General features: G+C 37.7%; 1 protein-coding gene across 1 annotated transcript in view; it reads right to left on the bottom strand.

Moving 5' to 3' along the window:
* LOC122808016 (immunoglobulin alpha-2 heavy chain-like) overlaps positions 1 to 22,453 on the bottom strand; it is a 53,891-nt gene that overhangs the window by 9,257 nt on the left and 22,181 nt on the right. The window contains exon 3 of the mRNA XM_044079009.1: positions 6,034 to 6,345. Within this exon, the coding sequence (XP_043934944.1) occupies positions 6,034 to 6,345 (312 nt within the window). The remainder of the gene's footprint in view (positions 1 to 6,033; positions 6,346 to 22,453) is intronic.

Below are 22,453 nucleotides of genomic sequence, written 5' to 3'. Positions count from 1 at the left end.
GAACTGTACATAGATGTGGTTATAAATGCTTTGTGGGGGTTGTCTAGATAAAAGTAGCTGAGCATCTTGTCATGTGCTCAGTTTACAGTCATTTCTCAATACCTCACAGAATATCCAGACCTTCAGAGCTTCTGGGGAGCTACTAGCCCCCCACAGACCAGGGCTGTATAAGTGGATTTCGATAGGGGCTTATTAGTGGCATCTACCCTGAATTTCACCTAACCTAAAATAATCTCTGCTCATAGGTGTATACAGTACATGTCTGTAGCTTGTGTAGGGAGCCATGGACGATGTCATTATTTCTTTAACTTTCCTCCCAAACCTCAGAGGTCACTATCTTGTGTTGGGCTGGGGACAGTGTGGTCATTATTTCTTTAACTTTCCTCACAAATTTCAGAGGGGTGCAGATAGGTTCAATAAGCTTTTACAGGAGCATTGTACTGTTTAAATGTAAATTGGACATACAATATTACTGTTATTATTTATTTATTTTATTTTATTTTATTTAGTGCATGTTCCTCACAATCAGACATCACATACATATAAAGGTGGCTATGATTTGGGCAGGGAAGCATTCTGTTTATATTATGTCTGAGAGTAACTATGTTTTATTCTTTTTTTTTAGTTTTGCCCAAGTCTGGCATCAGAGTGGTACACAAAAGTTGGTGTCTTTTGCAGGTAGGGGTGAAAGGCATGCTGTACAAATACATATGACATTAACAAATTAACCTATATGATTGTGGCTATTTGTCACTTAATTTTCATCCCAATTTAATGCCATACAGGAACACACAGTAGGTGACTACCTTTTTAAGGTGTTGTAGGGAGGCAGGTACTATTTCCAGATATAATGTATGCATCATCACAAGCATTTGTCTTTTCTGTTTATCTCGCATTGCTATTTGGTTAACTTTGAGCATTAAGCCTAGGATACACCTCATTTCTTTCTTGAAATAAAAAAAAGTATAATTCAATTTTTTCCTTACATATAATTTTTTTCAGGTCATATTGAATCAAAATGTTGGACAAAAAAACTCTAAAATGCACCTCAGAGCATCTAAAACCCCATGGCTTCTAGTGCCTAATGGCCCCTATACCCTCAGTGTAATTTACAGTGCAGTTTTGGTCAGTTTGGGTGTGTTAAAAGGATTCAGGGAAAACCAAAGTTGAAGAGTAACACTGAATTCCTTCTCTTAGTCATGAATTGTGATCGGGCCATCATTGGAGAAAAAAAAAAAAAACTGTAAAATGCACCTCAGTCCATCTTGAGCCCCCATGGCTTCTGGGGGACCCACCAGCTTAATACAATGATTTCCATTGCATTTATTACAGTGTGTAAGTAAAATGTCCTATGCAGACTACCTCAAGGCTCTATCTCTGTAGTCTGTCTTCTACAGGCTTTTGAGGGGAGATCTATGCCTGGCATACAGGGCATTGTGAGATCCCACTTTGATAGACCTCCTGCATATCCACAGAACAAACAACACCAGAATTACCCTTTCTAAAGGCTTAAACCTTGCCTGTAATATAAATAGGACCAGCTGGACAGACACGTATGTATCTCAGGGACTACCCCGTCTATGGAAAAGGCTCCCCATCCATGTGAAGCAGGGTTCCTCCCTAACCCAATTTAAGTTCAACTTGGACAATTGGATGTGGAACAGGAAATTCATTCCTGGTTTGGCACCTGTGTATCTAATGGACACAGGCAACCTGTAAATGGTTCATCTCACAGGCCCCTGTGTGTAAATGTTTCATCTCCCAAATCCCTGCTTACACTCATCAAGGGTACCAGAACTTGTCAAATAATTGGGATGCATGGCTAGGTTTAAAAAGGCCCTTGTGCTCGTTAGCCTAGTAAACACTTATGAACCTATGAACCCAAGAACAGGAGTAAATTTCTTTCTTTGATCATGGTTTTTATACAGAAAATTATTGGGTAAAAAGGTTGTTTAAAAAACTCTAAAATACACCTCATCTAGAACTCCTCTGGTTTATGGGGGCCTTGTGGCCTCCAGACCCCTGGTTTAATTTCATTTGCTTTTATCAGAGTGCAGTCTTGCATAGATAGAACATGTTGAATGAATAAATGATTCCAGCAAAAAAAAAAACATATGAATAAGAAACTGTAAGAAAAAGCAAGAAAAGAAGAGTAGCCTGGATGGTGTGAGTTGGACAGGATGGGATGGGCTGCACGGTAGGGCAGCACCATGGAGACTTTTCACCTAGAGTACCAGTTTACCTAAGGCTGAGCCTACCTTGAGAAGTATGCTCACATCTGAAATCCTGTTATTAATTTCCCCAAAAGATTTTACATGACGGAATACAAAAGGAAAGTGCAATTATCAAGTGGTGATGTCCTGAAACTTTCATTTGAACTTAGGATGGAATTCAAGCCAGAATGACCTTTATAAATTGACAGAGTGCAACTTTTACAAAACAATCATCTGAAAAATAAGTCTAACTTGTCAGTTCTCCTCAGAGTAAAATAAGGAAAAGCATTAAAAAGATAAAATATCATGTTGGTATTATTTTAGACCTAAAAGGAGTATGTGCATCTATAAAAATATTTTAATTTTTTGAATATGTTGTGGCATAAAAAATAACTTTAAAAATTGATTGATCGTTTTTCATTAAAATTCAAGTTGCAGCTGCTCCTTTGTCTTTGAGGGTAGAAGCCCAGACCACTGAAGTTTTATCTTATGCTAATAATTCTCCTGAAGATTTCATGACTGTGTTTAAACATTCACAGAGCAAACATAGGGAAAACCAGTCAATATTATGTGGGCAGACTAGATGACTAGATGAAAATGTTCAGCAGTTAAGAGATTACTTATTGTATATTTATTGACTAGTAATAAAAGCAGCAACATACAGAGCAAAAAAGGCATGTTTTTTTTGGGGGGGGGGTTTGTAGTAGATACTCTTCTTCCTGTAAAGTGTGTTTGATTGCGACAGCAATTAGTATTATTGCCTTACAGTGCTTGATTCCCCATTTCAGTTCTCAGCTGGGGAGCCTTCTTTGGAAAGGTTGCAAATCCTCCCTATGCCTGGGTATTCATGAGGTAATCCAGTTCCCTTGTACATTCCAAAGACATGCCACAAGTGAACGATTCCTCTTTCCAACTGTGTATAATTGCCCGTGTGTGTGTGTGTGTGTGTGTGTGTGTGTGTGTGTGTGTGTGTGTGTGTGTGTGTGTGTGTGTGTGTGTGTGCACACAGACAGGGTGATCATCAACACTTCCCAGAACACCTGGACTGGGTTGCTGTAGTTTGTCAATATAATGTATATGATTCTTTTATCATAGCAATAGAAAGGAAAAATGCCCTTTTCAGGTCAATGAATGCCCCTTAGGACCACCATGCACCCCCACCCTTCAGCATCTTCTTGCACCCATGCTGCACCATGCATAGTTTACTTGCTAATATAAAGCACTGCACCACTGAAAAGAAATTCAAAGCATTTCTGGATAAGTCATGAATCTTAAGAACAACATTATAGTCTATAATATAGTCTATACAGAGATGGAAAGAAGGAGGCAGGTTATTTTTACAGACTTCCTAGCAATAGCATTCACAAGTATGTACCTCTCAAATGTCCCTGATTATGCAGCACATTCTGGATTTTGCCTCATATTTTTTGCCCTGTTCCCTCACAAAATTTTTGATTGTCTAGAAAATCACAGGGGATTGCAGTCAGTCAGTAATTCCAGATATTAGCGGAATATGTTTCCTATTGTTCTGAAAATGCAAAATAATGCAAAACCTGCTACTTTCATAACTTTTTAAGTGAATTTGTGTAATATTTAAATATTATTTCTGATTTTAGGCCTTTGCATGCACCCCATTTTTTTGAGTTTATGCAGAATTCTTGATCAAAGAATTTGAGGATTATGTTCAACTGGGGCCAACCAGTTGAGCCAAAGGGGTACAATAGGGGTCCTCACATAAGGGGGCCCCATATCTGTCACTGTAGTCTAAACTTCCCGTTACTTGTTGCTCAGTCAGACAAGTGTGGGCCTCCACTAGTGCGATAGGAGTCTATTAAAAATAATTTACATGAGTAAGTAGTAGATTTACTGGGGGTGATCATTAGCAGACGACCTCTCAGTTCTATCACTTTTGGCAGTACATCCTATTTTTTAACCTCTGTCACAAAACAGAGTACCTTGGTACTGTGGTTTCTTATTACCTTTCAAAACAGGGAATTCACTTTTATGTCATGCAATCCAAAACTGGATTCTCCAGAACTTGTCTTTTGCCAATATCAGCTAACAAGTACAGAAATCTCTAAATGCCTATCAACTGATCTTAATAGTTCAATCAGAGTCAAGAAAGCACACAGTGATGTTACAACATACCTCTCAACTGTATAGATTTTTCCAGAATATCCAGAGGTTTGTCTTCGATTTTTGGTCTGTTTCTCATACAGTTGTGGTTTTCTGAAAACTCATTGGTGCATTATTGAGGGGTAAAGTCAGAAAATACAGACATTTGTGTTACAGACTTCATATCCTTCAGAAAATTCATACTAATGCAAAACCTGTTATTCTACAAGTTTATAAGAGCAATATTTAAGAAGTGTCCCTAGTTTTGGACACTTCTCCCCCATTATTTACAAGAAAAAATGTGTGTCAATGGAGGAAGGCTGAACATCTGACTGCAGCATTAAATCTGTGATTACATCTTTATTCTACAACTGCCTGTTATTATGATGATGAGATCAACGTCTTTGAATGTGCTCCTCTGCAGCTTGACAGGCTTAGGCAGGTAAAAGAATGTGTTTGCTCAAGATTTTTCAACAAAGTCAAGAATAATGAAGGGATAAAAGCAAAAATCAAGGATAATTTTAAACATTGTCCTAATGCTCTTAAAAAAAGCAGCATTAAGAATTATAAAACTCTAATGTCTGGCATTACTGCCTCACTGTAATGCCCGCTGTTTTCCACATAATTAAACATTTGATGTGGGGCAAAAATCAAAGAATCTGCAAAATCAGGGAGGGCTGAGAGGTATGAAATAGACTGCATTTCTTCCATGTTCTCTGATGGGTTCACATACTTCTCAGCATAAGTTTCTTTGCTTTGCATCTACTGAGTGCCAGGATACATTCTGGATCTTTCTATGACCCTGGAATGGATTAGCCAGGTCACTTGAATCATAAAACATTACATTTAAGAGAGTTTCTTTTTCCAGCACTGTTGTGTGTCTTTATAGATGCAGGAGTATAGGAGATGTGGGAATCCTAGAGAATATGGCATAGGTGGAGGGGTAGGGATGGGTGATGAGAGAGATATTGCTTGGGGTCCCCCACACATGCCCTAATTTGGGCCCCACAGTTACTAAGGCTATCCCTATGTTCAAGTCTCTTTAAAAATATGTAATCTTTTAGTAATACCTGAAATGCTAAAAACAACTGGAATAAGAATTCTCTTTTTTAATATACTTATCTTGCTGCATCCAACACAAGACCAAAAAAACAGCTAAACATCTAAATAAGACTGCAAAAAAAGTTTTTAAATAATGCTGTGAGTAGCTACATATGCTTGAGCACCCATAATATGCACCCAGGACTTGTGTCTGTTATTTTCAGCACACAAGATAACTAAACTGAGTTAGCAGTGTGGTGAGCATAACAACAGATTTAAGTAATGCTGTTACCTTTAGGCAGAATAGTGTACTAGATGACTAGTCATAGGGCCCCCTGGACCTATTGCCCCCAGTCGACCATTCACTTTGCCCTATTACAACCCAGCACAGGGTAGACTACATAATGACAACACTGTTTATATGAACCAATGGATAGCAAAAGCCCATGAAATCTGCAGAAGATGGATGATATGGAACATTTGTTTTTCTGTCATTAAAAAGGAAGAAAGGAAGGAATTAATAACTGAAGAGATGAATGGACTTATCTGCAGCATTTTACATCCGATTATTTTCTTACTTATAACAAGGCTTCATTACGTACCTGTATCCATCTATATTTTAGTTTCTCATTCTTAGGTCACACATTAAAACTTTAATTCATACCTGTGTCACTTAATATCTTTTCCTCTGGTCCTCCATTATGAATAGATCTTACTTGACAAAAGAAGGTAGCAGGGCTGTTCCATGTCTGCAGTGGAATGGAAACTTGACTTCCGATACTGAAGGACCCAGCTTTGTCAAACACTCCAGCATCTTCAAGTGATTCCATGGTTTCTCCTGAAATATTCCACTGAATGGGACTCCACTGAGAGGAAGTATCAGTCACCAGACAGAGTAACGTGATTGTGTCATCAGAGTTTGTCTCCTGCTGTGTGGGTGTCAAAATAAGAAGACTGGGAGATCCTGCCACATCATCTAAAATGAGAGATATTATTTATGGTCTCAGGTAAACACACTTAACATAACTAAAACATTGTGATAATCAGAGTGATTATCCTATGTGAAAGTCAAAATGATTTCTTATTCATTATTTTTTTAATTAAATAGTCACTAAGACAGTATAGTCCCATTGCAGTGGGTAATGTGTGAGAACACATGTAAAGTCCCATTGCAGTGGGTAATGTGTGAGAACACATGTAACTGCAGCTAAACAGCTGCTACCAAACATTAACCACCTGTTACAGAAAACATAACGTGCATTTGGATATATAGTAATGGATTGGAAAGAAACATCACTTTGCACTATTGTCAAGAAATATTGATAAATAATTGTGTAATTACTAACAATACAAGAATTTAAAAGTCTATGAGCAGATGCATAGATAACTCAGCTAGAAAGATTTCATCAAATTGCTCATCAATGTATGAAAATCAATACATGAAAGGATTTACACATATCACTTTTCAAACTTTCTAAGGGCATATATAAATTCTCCCTGAGAAATGAAAACAAAACTATTTTACATCCAAAAAGTAAAAAAAAAAAAAAAAAAATCACACAAATGTTTTTGGAAATACAGTCAAATGAAAAAGTCAGACTTTGAAAGAGAATCTGTATTTTTAGATAACATTTATGGCACTGAGGAATAAATAAACTAGTGAGTGTAACATGGACCATAGTTTTTCCTAGAGATTTAAGAAATTTAAATTCCTTATTCATAATGGCATCACTTTAATGTATTATTTCTAAAAACATTTTACAAAGACTTAAGTATTTATGCCAGATCAATGATGTCATAGTTCAAGTTTGAACTGTAATACTACTGTCTGCCCGAGAAGCAGGAATGAATAAAGATTGTCGCTAGTGCCTGATTGGAATGAGAGGGTTCAGCATCTCAGGACAGTTTACTTCATCACTGTGGGCAGGGACTGATAAGAGTGTATAAGACATAAGAGGTAATCCATGTCACAGTTTGGAGGTACAGTATTGATCCAACAGGGTAGCAATAATGAATTTGTAAACAAAGGCTAGCACCCTGACCTTGCTGCATACCCAATCCACATAAAAAAAAACTCATGGCAAATTTGGAAAGTTTACTGCCCAGGATTCCCTATTTTCCCTTGATGGTAAGATAAGGGGTTGTCAAGGACTAACCCAGTGTTGATGCAGTGTCCTGATTTGCCAGTGTTGTGTTTCACTCACACAGTATGAGTGCAGTATCACTAATGCTTTGTAAAAGCAGTGGGGTTGCTGCCAATAGACACAATTTGTTTTAATAAATATAGTTATTTTTCCTAGATGCTAGTTAAACTGTCAAAATTGACCATCATTTCTTAAATAAATATGAAATATTTCTATAGTTGTGCTGGACTTGCTGCTACAAACTGTAATTAGCTTTACCTGCTCGATGAATGTTTCATTGTGCTATGTTGCGATTTTTACTTTTTCACCTGTATGCTTAAGCTACATTTCATCTGTTGCTGAAAGTTACTATGTGCCATTGGGATCTCCACTTGCATACACAGGCACCAGAATATCTTATTTATTGTTTTATGACTGGAATTAAAATTTCTGTTTTGTATGAATGCCATTGTTAATCTACAGCAACATTACAGCTCTGCTTTTCTGACATTTTTTTATTATTTCTTCAGCTAACTGTTGGGGGTAATTGCTTATGTTTGTATTGTACATGCTGGTGTCAGAGATGTTCTGTTGTCCTACCTTGGATGGGTCAGTTTTCCAATGGATAGACTTTCACTATCATTATTTTGAATGAAAGTCCTATGATATAATCTAGAGTGACTGATTAGCCGTTGTTATTGGAGGGGTCTGAAGCACTTTGCCGCACAGATGTACTCTTTTGCTTTTTTACAATGGTTTTGTTTTATTAAGCACTAGAATTTATAACGTACCTGTCTTGAAATGAACATTGGATCCCATGTTAGCTATGGGACATGTAACGTTAATGTTACTGAGGAATCCACAGTGAATTGCATGTCATATAACACTCAGTTCTTCTAGTGAGGTCTCAGTCTGAATATATATACCTCATGCAGGTTAATCACACATGCACAGAGTGTTTATGCTATTTATTTAGACTTTTAATCTGCCATGGTGACGGTGTCAGAAATGAAGAAATATCTACAGACAAAAAGAAATACATTGGCTTTCAAAAGTTGGAAAAGGAATTCTGTGTTTGGAAGTACAGAAGTGTGAGCTGTAGAAAACATACTTTTGACAGTGATCACCAGAAATCTTTCCACAAGAAAGACAGTTTCCAGAAAACTGGAAACTTGAAAGAATTTGTTATTATTTGCAATGTGTTCTTTGCAACAGCATAAGTTTCTGCAAATACTTTAGATCAAATGTGACCTAAAGTAATAGTAAAGCATGATAAGTAATGTCAGGATGTGCTGCTGCAATAACAGACACAAAGAATAGAGCCATGTGATAATTCAAAATGGAATTCAGAAACATGATTGCAGAACTTTAATTCATGTTTCATGTAATATGTAAGGCTGTAAGAATGAAAAGAGGCTTTGTCCTACATTTTGTTAGTTCTGAAGGCCTGCATTTGAAAAGAATATTTGTCTAAAATGTGTGAATGCAAAAATGTGTTCAAACTGTGCATGTTGCTTAACAGAAGTATGATAATTCCCAGTTTTCTGTCAGTATTGAAATGAAATGTGTTAATACAAGAAGTCTGAAAATGTCTGTGAAGCACTAAGACAAGAATGTGTGTAGGATTGTTGAAAGAAAATATTGAACCTTACTGCACAGAATATTGAACTTAAGGTAGACATAGGTGCAGAATGTAATACTTGTCTAAGGATTCCTTTAAGTCTTTGAAGTTCGATAGTTTTGAAAAGAAAGTCCTGTGCACTTTGACCATTTATTCTTACCAATAGTGGCATAGTTAGCTAAATAACTGATGATGTGACTTTGGAAATACTAAGTACTTTTTTCATATCATTGTCATTAAGTTATCTAATATTCTGGGTTATTTGGTTTATGAGAAGCTAGTAATGTACATGTATAGAATGAATCTCACAATCACAGAGTCCACAGCGACATCACAGATACTTCACAGAGCTACAGTACTGCTATCTAATATGAATATGCTGATTTATTTATGGGTTTAAGAAGCTTGCCAGGAGAATATATAAAAACACAACCTGGTGTAGTGCATGAAAAATAATTAGGTTTCAGAGTAAGCCAGGATTTTATGAATAGGACAATGGAAGTATTTACATTCCCTGATATAGTAATAGGATTACTTAGGAAGATATATGAGGAAATGGAGGCATAAAAACAAAGTGTGAGGGTCCTCTCTGTTAAGTTGTGTCTGAAGAGAAGAACCAGGCAGGGGTGTCCTCTTTCTCCTTTATTATTTGCATTATACTTACAGTAGAACCACGGGCAAAGAAAATAAGGGACTCAAAAATTCAGGCATATAATTGGTATGGTAATGTAAGAAAAGTTGGCTTTATTTGCAGAGGATATTATTTTGTACCTGATAAAGCCAGAAAATGACATTTCAATACTGTGGAACATTCAGAGACAGTTTCAGGTATTTTTTGGGATACAACATTAATGAAGACAAAACAAAGGCTGTAGCTGTAAACTGTGTACTACACATGAATTGGTTCATTGATACCCATATTTATGGGTACATGTTACAATAAAGTATTTAGGTGTATGGGTTAAAAAGGATGCTGGTATGGCAGCAAAGAATATGTGGGAAGAGACTAAAAAACAATACTACAAAAAGAAAGAAACTGGAAACTCTTGTCTATGTATATAGATAGCAAGATTTCAGTAGTGAAAATGTTTTAGTCCCTTTAGTTTTATACACAGGTCAGGCAAATGTTTATCAACTAGAGAGCATCCCTTTATCCTACAGTTTTTGTAATGTTGTGATCATGGCTAAGCATGGAACTAAAGACCTGTGGTGAGCAGTTTGATTTGAATAATATCAAATCGTCAGTGCAGAGTTTCGCCTAGAGCCCAGGTTACTCCAGCCTGAGGGAAGAAATAAATATAGAGAAAAGCAGTACTCAGTACTCGAACCCTGAACACACCTTGCAATGTGAGTTGTAGGTCTAAAGGGAGTTTGTCGGACCAGTTCAATTGAGGTGTTTTTACGATAATTAGTGAATTACACAAGACAATTTGGTTGGTTCCAATTTTTGAGGAGTTTATCTAAAAGCAATCAGTGGAAGACTGAATTAAATGCATTTGCCAAATCAGTGAAAATGTCACCTGTTAGATTTCTTAAATCCATATTTTTTATATTGTGTGCTCATCAGGCAGAACTGTGGTGTGGTGGTACAGTGACTTGACATAAAACCAAGCTGCTAACTAGGAAATCCATCAGCTTGAAACTGTAATCAAATCTAATTGGAATGGTAAATTTTATTCAAACCCTCTAACAAACAGTCTCTCACTTTCACCGATATTAGTTATCTAGCAACCCAATATTTAACTCCAAGCTAGCACTATAACCTTAACTCTTCAGCTGCTATAAGTTTGCACGTCAAATCCCCATAATTTTCCTCCTACCACTTCTGCTTCAGACCCCACCTCTCTACTACAGTCTGTGACTCTCCATACCTTACATTTTAAGCAGCAATCAGAATAAATTTCTCACTGATCACTCCAATCACCGCTGTTCAGCCTGTCTCATACATAGGTTGACCTCACTCTGCTTCTGTTGTATTTCATAATACTCTAGATGGCAGGTAGATTACTCTCACTTCCTGATCCCTGAGCACCACATTAGCTGATCCCCCTTACCTTTCTTACCTAACATTCTAAGTGGCAGATAGACACCCCACTCTCCTCTTTTTTCATTCCATCCTAACATTCTAGGTGACAGATTGCTCCCACTCCCCTTGCTACTAAAATGATTATCCTGCCATCAAAAGACTACTAGTCCATGTAACACATTTGACAGTGACCCACAATCTTTAACTTGATCCTCATCTTTACTTTCATTGCTTCCTAACGTTAAGTGCCAGCTAGACTAACCTCTCACTTCTCTTTCATTCCCCCTAAAAGTCTAGGTGTCAGACTAATCTCATGTTACTCCTTCATTTCATCCTGACAATTTGAGTTGACAGGCAGACTGACCACACTCTCATCTGTCATTCTCTAGGAGGTGGATTGACTGCTCCCACTTCCCCAGCTCCCACAAATGACGTATCTCCTTTGAAAAGCCTACTAACGTATGCGGTTTACAAGCTAGTGCCCCCTCATACTAACAAAAAATGTAAATAACTCCTTAATAAATCTACTTGCATTCTCTTTCTCTTCCTTGATAACTTACTTTTCACCTTCCTTTTATTTACCAAGTCTCTTTCTTAAACTGTTGTACTCCCCTAAACACATAGATACATAACAGTCTCAATCACATTGACCGCAAGACCCCCAGTATCTCTTCCACAGGTAAGAATAATGATCTTCATTACAACTACTGCAGTTCTAACTTGCCACACAATAAACTACAAATACATAGCCACTCCATTACACAAAATTAAAGACAGCTTTACTACGCCAGCTCACTTTACCCAAATAGGTATCAAGTTTATATTCTTAGAATGTAATAGCAAAATGACATATCTTTCCAAAACATTTCTTTGTGTAAACATTTTTTCTACAAATATTTGCAGACTTTCACATAAAGTGTACAGATATTCTTTCTAGTATTATCTGATCCTAAACTTAAAGTGACCAGTGACATACAGCCCAGGGCCATCTCAGCAACACTCTCAAACCCTTAATATACCATTTAACCCAACTAGAAACAGATACCTTAGAAATGCAACACTAAATTAGTGTAGTCTAAAAACATATGGTTTAACTTACAATCTTAGCTATTATCTGAGAGCCCACACAAACTCTGGATATTTCAGAAACCTGGCTTCAAGATGACACTTACCCTTCAGCTTTTATACTGGATAACTATTATATCTACAGTGATAAAAGACCTGGACTGAGAACTGATGGAAGTGCATTCCTGCTAATCAAAATGATTACATTCATAAGTATAACTGAGGTAACTAAATCCCTAACTAATAATGCCAACAGCCCCAACTAGGTTCTTTTACAGATCATCTTAGGAGGACACAGGTCCATTATACATCACACCCTTCATCAGTGCTTTGGTCCATGATACCATAAAAAACATGTTCCCAAAAAGTATCAACAATATCACCATCTTCTGTGGTGATTTCAGTATCTGCCACCAGGAAAGATGTAACTTTCCTTAACAAAATGTTGCAACAGCTTTACCTTACCTGGTTAATAAACTCAGCTACTAGAATGGGCAGAAATACAGGCAAAAGTTCAACTCTCAACTTAATACTAACCAATATACCAACAGATATCTTCATACAGAAATACTCTCAAATAGCCTAAGTGACCACCCACCAGAAAAATATTATTGGTCTTTCCAAACCACTTGGAAACAACCACATATAATTACAGGATGTGTATTCCCAAGTACTAAACTCCCTTACCTCAACATGCTGTTTAACTCTCTTGACTAGTTCCCCCCATATAATCTGACTGATCCCTCAGCTGCACTATATGTTTTCTTAAAAACACATACCCCCCTACATGATTTACTACCCCCCTAAATAAATGAAGACCTAAAGTGTAGGCTTGTCCTTGGCTGAGATCAAGAATAACATGAAAGTAAGAGATGCTTTTTGGCAGGACTGGAAACAAGATACACTTCACACCCAACTTTGTCAAGCCTTTCTAATCCTTAGAATACAAGTAAGAATTACCACTAATATGACAAAAGCCACATACCTGAGACAAAAACAAGAGCAAAACTCTCCCATACCAAAAAGATATTGGAGGGAAATAAAATAACTCTCAGAAACCTCAACTCATTTCCAGCATTCCAAGAGCAACCTTCTCACTAGAAATAACATTAACTTTGCCAAATGTTATGCACGCCATTTACAGAATTCCATATCTAATATCACAAATACCTTTCATACACTATACCCCCAACATCTCACTTCTCTCAAATAGCCAAACAAACCAACCCCTACTACTAAAAATTAACAGTACAGGTAGCAGCAGATAAGATAGCTAAATCATTTGCTCATATATTCAGCCTTTCCATGACTACTGTACCCATCTCTAATGAATTCAGGCAGTCCTTCATCATTCCTCTACTCAAAGTATATACTCCTAAAGACCTAAACAATGAAATACCCATCTCAGTTATCTGCCCTATTACATAAATATTTGAAAAGCATCTGTATAACCAACTACTGTTTTTGTAACTATTTAAATGCCTTCAGAGATCTCATAATGACTACAGATTTTATTTATTGTAACATGAATGAAGGGAACATCCCAGTAGGTCTTTTCATAGATATGGCCAGGGCCTTTGAAATTATTAACGAATTCAGACGTTTATTTTTGGACCTATTTGTGGGCACTGGAGACTTATTTTGGAGGTGTGTAGATGGCTTGACCAAAACTATAATAAGAACTGTAAGAAACTTTTGAGTTTTTATTAATGAGTGTTTAAGCATTAAGTAAACTTACATTTTATTTTTTCTCCCCACAGCTGACCATCAGCTGCCACAAGCTCCTTTCTTCATTCACTGGATCTACTGGACCTGTCTTAGCCTTCCCCAGGCTGAATCTGACTCACATTTGGGGCCAACGAGGAGACTGAGGATGCTGGTGAAGCACCATTCTGTTGTCAGGGACTGTGTCCAAACTCCTGTACACACACAGGGTGCAACAGAGGCAACAACATAGATATTTCCCTTCATAAGTGTATACTAGACTAACAACCACTCGGGCCCTTATAAACCTAACTGTGCAACCCAAATGGGACCACAAATTTTATTCATATAGGTGGTGATTTAATGACTGCCTCTGTCCATCAGATATGGAGGAGCCAGACCAGAGGTGAATTTCCGGTTATCCATCCATTAGTCCAAGTTGCTCTTAGAGATAGGCAGTAACTCTGCTATAAATTGCTGGGGGGTCTGTTTCAGAGAATGAGAATTCTCTGAGCAACATATCTGTCTCTCCAACGGGTCTATATGACATCACCAAACGCTTAAAAAAGCGAACGGTGATTAATCAACCCTATGTAAGTGAAAGCTTACAATTTCGAACTGTCAGAACAGCGATTTTTTTCCTAGGGAAAAAAAATCACTGTTTTAGGAAAAAAATTGCTGTTCCAACAAAAAAAAAAAAAAAGCACTTTAAACATTACAGTAAGTGGAGAGCTTCACCCCACACACCCCCCTACTTAAATATACCAACTCCGAGACTGCACTACAGTGCCAAAAATGGAAAAGTAACGAAGCAGCCAAGCAAATTCTTTCCCAGGGAAAGAATTCACTTAAAAAACGCTTTTATCTTTTGCTGTTTCGATCTTTTGAGTTCGACCAAGATGCATTCGAAAGAATGCATCTTCGGTCTTCTAATAGGGAACCCCTCTCCAACATGTTCTAATTTGTCACAAGTGAAATTTAATTGATTTATTGTGGTATATCTGATGTTGCTTGTTTTTTGGCTGTGCAAATGGTTAATCAAAACAGGGTCCAGGGATGCCTTGTATGCCAGGCAAAGATCACCTTTTAGAATTAACTCAGAAGTATGTATGATATCGAGTAAGGAGACAGGGTTTTGTGGCAATCAGCTTAAGACATTGTGTTTTCTCATTGTATTCTTTTTGTAAGGAACCATAGCGGATGTTACAGTTGCTGCACGCGTTTGGTCAGGTACATACTGAATGGGGCATTACACTCTATGATAGATCTGATGAGGCCAAGTACCATGCTATGATGACCTTTCTGGACCTAGGTGCCATGCCCTTGCTTATAAGTTGAGCAACATAGAAGGATTTTCTTACTACCTTGGGCACATGTTGGTCAAAGGCTAGGTTATTATCTACATGGGTTCTCAAATCCCTGGCTGATGAATCAGGTTTCAAGGGTGTTTTATTGATGATGGCATTACCCAGGGTGGTATAATTTCCAAAAGGTACTATAATGCATTTCTTGGTACCGAGTTTTAATCCTTGGCTTTGGCAACAAGTGCTTGTCTGTATTAGGCCTTCCTGAAGGGTGTTCTCATCTTGGGGGAATTTAATGACTGCTCCCAGTTTATAATCATCTGCAAACTTGGTCTGCCAAAGGCCTTTGACATTGGATTTGACTTTCAAGAAGTAGATACCAAAGAGGAGTGGGTCCAGCACAGAGTCCTGGGGGACTCCACTGTTGACTAGCCTCTTTGTGGAGGTGGCCTCGCTGATTCTAACCTCATGGGTCCTATCAGTGAGCCAGCTAGCCATCCAGCTTGTTATAAAGAGAGTTTATCCCTAGTTCCAAAAGATTGTTGACAATGTCCGAGTGGGATATTGTGTCAAATGCTTTAGCCAGATCTAAGGCAATATGCAAAATTTTTGCCCCAACCATCACCTTAGTGACCTTTTCAAAGAGGTCCACTAGATTCAGTAAGCATGGCTTTCTTTGTCAAAGCCAAACTTGGATGAATCCAGTATCTAGATGTCTCCTGTGTCTTTGTTGATAAGAGACACTGGAGAGTAGCTAAAGGAAAATTCTACCTTATGTCTGCAACATGCTGTAAATTCTACATTCTGAGCTTTTCAGGTAACATCAAGGCATAACATCATACTACAAATCAATAAATTAATATGATTATTTCTTGAAGTATAACTCCAAGTAAAAAGTATAAATGACAGCATTGTTCTGTATGAGATGGTCAGTAATTATGACAGTAAATTCTTTACTCATTAGGCTTATAAACCAGTAAAATGATTTGCTTAAAAAATCTGAAAATTATTTTTATCACTGAGACAGTGTATGCTACACCCAGTGCTAGCGATAGTTGAATCCATTATGATGAGGTATTTTACATGATGACATGCATTTTTAAGTCACCTTGGATTGTGAAATATTTGGATTTTGAAACATTTATGAAAGTTTGAATTAAGCAACTTGTCCAAAAATAACTACATAAATAACATAAAATTTCACACGTTTTTCAAGTTGTTCAATTTTTAAATATTAAAAAAAGATAATCATGTCATATGCTTGCATGCATTACAATTATCTGATAAACTATACATGATACCTATTCTGCAATCTGAGTGTTCAATTTTTCAACATATTTTATAGACTGCATAGTTTTTAATTAGCACAAAGTGACTTTTCACTCAATACATTTAAACTGCTGTATTTTTCACTGGCTGTTTATTTCTTAAGTATTGAAAATGAAGATGTGAGGTGGCACATTTGTAATGATCAGAAAGTTAGAAATTGATGTGAAAAGTCACATTTTTTAAAACTCTGTACTAGGCAAAAGGGATGTGACAGAAAATGGGAAGATGATCAATAAAGTCTAAAGGATGTACAGAGCTAAAACTGGTCACAAGTTTAGTACCAGCCAATATATTAATTTTTGAGTCAAGCTGCAGCAGTAAAAAAAAAAAAGCAAATATGGTGCACCAAGTGGTCCTGTCTCCAATAAACATAAAATAATGTTTAGTTCAATAATGGGGGCTTCCAATTCCGCTTGTATTGGGAACACAAGCTCTGCAGGGGAATGCAAAATTATAGTTACAAATTTAAACCATCTCCATTCATAAATGAATATTTTGTTCAGGAAAATCAAACTAAATATGCCTCCACCGAAATCACCATGCAAAGTAAAATTGAACCCGGAGAAACACTAGAAGAACATACTGGTGATACTGTTTGCAGAAATAGAGGAAATCTTGGGACTTAATTCGCAAGTTGGAAATACAAATGCTACTATCACCCCAGATGAGCAGCCCAGAACTCTGAATGTAGCTGCTGAACTCTCACACTAGCTGTGACCCTTTTCAGCAGCTTCTCAAAATTATTTTCCCAATTAAATTAAGGATATCAGGTCAGTGGTACACAATGTAGCAGGTTGCACAGTCACTGTCAAACAGAAGATGCAGGATATCACTTTGCATTTGGCAGAAACCAAGCACCAAATATATCCAGTATTGTTCACTCATCCCATGCACACAAGGACAAATGACCTGGAAAACAGAGGCCGATGAAAAAATGTTCACATATCGGGATTGCCCAAAAGGGTAGAACAAAAAGAACTGGCCCATTTCCTGCAGACATGGCTACCAACTACATTAGGACTTGATTCATCCATGAAGATCTACATTGAAAGTACACACATAGCCTTCCTGCCACTTCCAAAGTCTGGTGGCCCAATAAGGCCAGTCATAGTTTGCTTTCTGTCCTTTTCCCAAAAAGAAAAAAATTCTTCATACTGCCTATTAAAAACAGAACCTTCAGTACATGGGTCAAAGGATAAGATTTAACAATGATTACAATAAGCTGGTGCTGCAAAGTAGGAGGCAATTGTCTCCTCTAACTAATTCTCTAAGGGAAAAATGCACAATTCCCTACCTGGCTCGCCTGAGGGTTATGCACCACAACATTGTACTTGCCTTCTCACAGCTTGACAGTGCAATATTGTACTTGCAGGATAAAGCTAACATTTCAGTGCCTGAAAATGTGGACAGAGTCCTTGCTACGACTAAAAGAGGGCAGGCAGCAGCTGAATTAAGTACATCTTCACCAGGCCCAAAAAGAGTGAAATCTATGTAACAGAATTAAATACTAGATACCCTGGCCACTTAATTTGATTTTTTCACCAATGAATGGTGAGATGAAGAAATGAGGTGCTCTCATTGGCTAAATTTGTTGACTATAGTACTAACCTTTCGGGATGGCTGTGGAATAGTCAATGCACAAGTTTTCATGTTGCTGAAGGAAAATTGTTCTCTATGCTGGGTACATACTAATCCCCTAAATGAGCACTGTAAATGATAGCGACACACTGATGTGCTTTTATTGGAATCTCCACTTCAAATATAGGTGACAGTGGAAAACCCTTGAGGTTCATAGCAGCCTCATAGCCTTGAAGGCCATTCTCATTAGTCTGCATATAGTTAAAGCATTGTGGGAATTTGATGGCTTTGCATCTGACATTTCATTCCTCCTGATGCTGTTTTTGCATACTGTTGTTCTTACTGTGCTTATCTTTATATTAAGCTCTTTTTACTTGAAATGTTTTAAATGCAGATATACTTTCTCCCTCTTTAGACATAGCCAATGATATTTAATGCCTTACTGTTTGGCAGGGGCTCACCACATATATGCTTTCATTTCTACCTCTCATGTTAAGCCTTCTTAGAATAAATGTGAATGGCATTAACTCCTCTGTCAAAATGTTGCACCTGTGCATGTGAGCAAGAATGGCACCTTTCAAAAACAAAACTCAAGAAGTTGACTTCTAGGAGTTATCCTTTGCTTTCTAATTTAGCACACACCTCTGGCAAAGGACAGGGAGTGGCATTTCTGGTTAATCGTAAAACTATTGTAAATATGCAATTATACAATGACCCCCCCCCCCCATTAATATTCAGAAACATGCACGCTGATTGGTCAGCGTGCACGTTGTAAATCAGAGTTATAGTAATGGAAAAAGGTCCGGTCACCTGGACTTTTTCCATTACTATAACTCTTTTTTTACAGCAACGGAGAACGCAAGATCTCCATTGCTTCACACTGTCTCGCTTTGTTAAATGAGTTTAACATAGCGAGACAGCTTTAAAAAAAAGCAACGGAGATTCTCAGTTGCTTTTTAAAACTGTCTCGCTATGTTAAATGAGTTTAACATAAAAGCAACGGAGATCTTGCTTTCGCCATTGCTTTTTTCAAAACTGTCTCGCTAGGTTAAATGGGTTTAGCATACCGAGACAGCTTTAAAAAAAGCAATGGAGATTCTCTGTTGCTTTTTTTTAAAGCTGTCTCACTATGTTAAACCCATTTAACATAGCGAAACAGTTTGTAAAAAGCAACAGAGATCTTGCTTTCTCCGTTGCTTTTGCCCACAGCTCTGATGTACTGTGTAGGCATACGCTTGCGCAGTACATCAGAACTGCCGCAGAATACCAGACAGCTGCGGAAGAGCAGCAAGGAGGCATTATACAATGCCATTATTTAAGAAAAGTAATTATTTTTTTTCTTAAATAATGTCATTGTATAATAGCAATAACCCACTTCTGGGTGTGAGTAATTCTGGATTTACCCACGGTTGGCTTTGTTTGGCCACTCAAGCTTTGCCCTCGTGACCAAACCACACCAACCGAGGGTAAATCCAGCATGACCCACACCCAGGCATGGGTTATTGCTATAATATCCAACTGTTATATACTTTCACTTTGCCAGGGGAAGAAATGTCAGGTGCAGTGATCCAATATCAAGTGAAAGTGTTGGCCTTAGTATCTATTCATTTCCATTCATCCATAGGTATTTTAGCAGCAGGAAGACTTTTAGTTTTTGTCCAGGAAAGCACAAAGGGTCTTCTGGTTCTCATGGATGATTTCAGTTGCATCACTGATCTTTGAGACTTGTCCACTCTCCATCACCCCATCTATCTGCATACAGTTAATTCTTGTGGTCTTGGGCAAAAGATATGTCACTAATGGATATAGGAGCCCCTAAAAACTCTACCCATGTTTACTACACACATTACTCTTCCCAATTTGGCACCTCTAGTGGGACAGATAAGATCTATATAGACAATGACTCACTTGAAATGGACCCGAAACTCTAAATAATGTAATGTCCATACTCAGACCATGAAGCATGCCTGTGCCATTTTACTAAAGATATACCTTCCCTATATATATATATATATATATATATATATATATATATATATATATATATATACACTATGTTAAAAAAATAGAATTCCCAGGCATATTGCAGGAAATCACAATGACTTTCTGCAGTGTCATCAGGATTTATATTGTGGCCTGCACTTAGTATGGAATTCTTTTAAGGAGTATGCCCATGCCTGTATATGAACCTGGGCCTTTGCCATGTTTATCTCTTGGAACCAAGAGCTTGATAAGCTCCAATCAACAGTATAGAGATCACCTCAGAGCAAGGTCTAGATAAAAGGATCACACCACAATCCAAGGTCTATCTTAACCAAAAAAGCAGTTTCGACAGATCATTCATATTAATACAGAGATTGCATTGGACAAGCTCTGTCGCCAATACTATTAGAACCCACCTTCTATTTCCTATTGGTTAGCATGGAAATATAAATATAAGACAAGGAAAAAAATTCCATACCCAATAAGATGAGTAGAAGGTGCACAACTGATGTCCTCTAAACTCCAGTTATTAGAACATTTTTGAAAATATTTCACCAGCCTTTATGGAGGCTCCCCAGAATCCCTGGAACTAGATGGGTGATAACTTTTTTACTATCTTTAAGCATCACCCGCCCCCCATTTAAGCTTTAAGTAAGCCACAATGATATCACAGCCCATTAGTAAAGTGGAAGTCTTACAATCTATTAAGAGGTTGAAAACTAACAAAGGTCCAGGGGCAGGCAGTTTCCATCAGAATTCTACAAGGCCCTTCCCCAAGCTCCAATTTGTCTTTTGTGGAATGCCCATTATACAGCTTCATTAGGATAACCAGTACGTCCATCTTGGAAGACATCTATAATTCTCCAATTCTCCAAGTCCTCAAGCTGGACAAAGATCTCACTGATACTTCAAACTATAGGCCTATTTCCATGCTAAATGTTGACAAGATTTATATGGGAATATTGGCAGCCAGAATCACATTGCTACTGCCTGCTTTAATACATCCTGACCAGGTTGGATTTATTAGAGGTTGTTCTGCTACTTGTAACGTACTGAGAGTAGCTCTGTGGTTCGACAGGGTTCAGCATTCTATCCATCCTAAAGTCCTGCTTTCTGTTGATGCAAAAAAGCAATGGACAATGTCAAATGGGAATATATGTCCTGGGTCCTTCAGACCTTTTGTTTCCCAGAAAACTTTCTAGATGCTATGTGGACTGTATATTGCAATATGATCACAGTAGTAAAATGAGCACCCTATTACTCTACACCCCTATTACAAACAGGGTGCAACAACGCTCCCCTTATCCTCTATGCTCTTTTTCCTGGCTATTGAAGCAATTACTACAGTGCTCAGGTCAGCTATAGATACAAGAGCAATCTCCAACTCAGGTAGCAAATATATATCATAGCATTACTTCTTGACAGTCCGACTCTATTAATTTAATTTTAATTTTAACATTTGTTTACCAGGAAAGTCTGACTTGGAACAAAGCCAATTTTCAGTGGAGGCCTGGGGAGAAATGCTCCAGATGCATGTCTTTGTACGTGAGAGGAAACCGGAGCACCCGGAGGAAACACACACGAATGCAGGGAGGACATGCAGACTCCACACAGAAGACACTCAAGCCAAGAATTGAACAGGAGAACCTCGTGCTGTGTGACAGCAATGCTACCATTGCAACACTGCACCATCCATTCATTAAAAAAATATTAATTAAAAAATGTTGGGAGCTTCTCTCAGGCTGTCGCTTCTGTTCAGGCTACAAGGTCAGTTGCACTATGTCAGCTCTCTTAATGCCCAAACCTCAGTTATTTAAGAAGATCTCAATGACCTTCACTTTTCATCTGATTCTTCCTTGCTCCATTACCTTGGTGTTATGTTTTGCTTTTCACCAGTGGTAACTAGAGATGCAAATGTTGCTCTTATTCCCAAGGCTACGCATGAAGCCTTGGCAGAATGGATCAGTTGGAACCTCCCATCTGAGGTAAGGCTACATTTAGTTAAATGACCTTGTATCCTATGCTGTTATATATTTTGTAAAATCTACCAATGACACTCCCCTTGGTACAACTGCAAAACTGAGACAGGCAAATTAGACAGTTCTTATGGTCTCCGTACAACTCTAGAGGACGTTTGGACATTTACTACACACCAAAGTCTTCTGGAGTATTGAGACTTCCTTGCCTCATCTGGGCTCAGAAAGCTTTACTCTTAAGATATATCTTAGAATGCTTTGTTCATGAGAAACCAGCACTATCTGCAAATAAAGTTATTATTCCCAGCTTTGTATCCCCATCCCCAGATGCAGTTAGTCCTAGAAAATCCATTAATCCAGTATGTAGAACCTATG

The sequence above is a fragment of the Protopterus annectens genome, chromosome 8.part0 (assembly GCF_019279795.1).
Source record: "Protopterus annectens isolate FY-2018-M chromosome 8.part0, PAN1.0, whole genome shotgun sequence".
Lineage (NCBI taxonomy): Eukaryota > Metazoa > Chordata > Ceratodontiformes > Protopteridae > Protopterus > Protopterus annectens.
The sequence above is the reverse complement of the archived record's forward strand: the minus strand, read 5'-3'. Positions and strand labels throughout refer to the sequence as shown.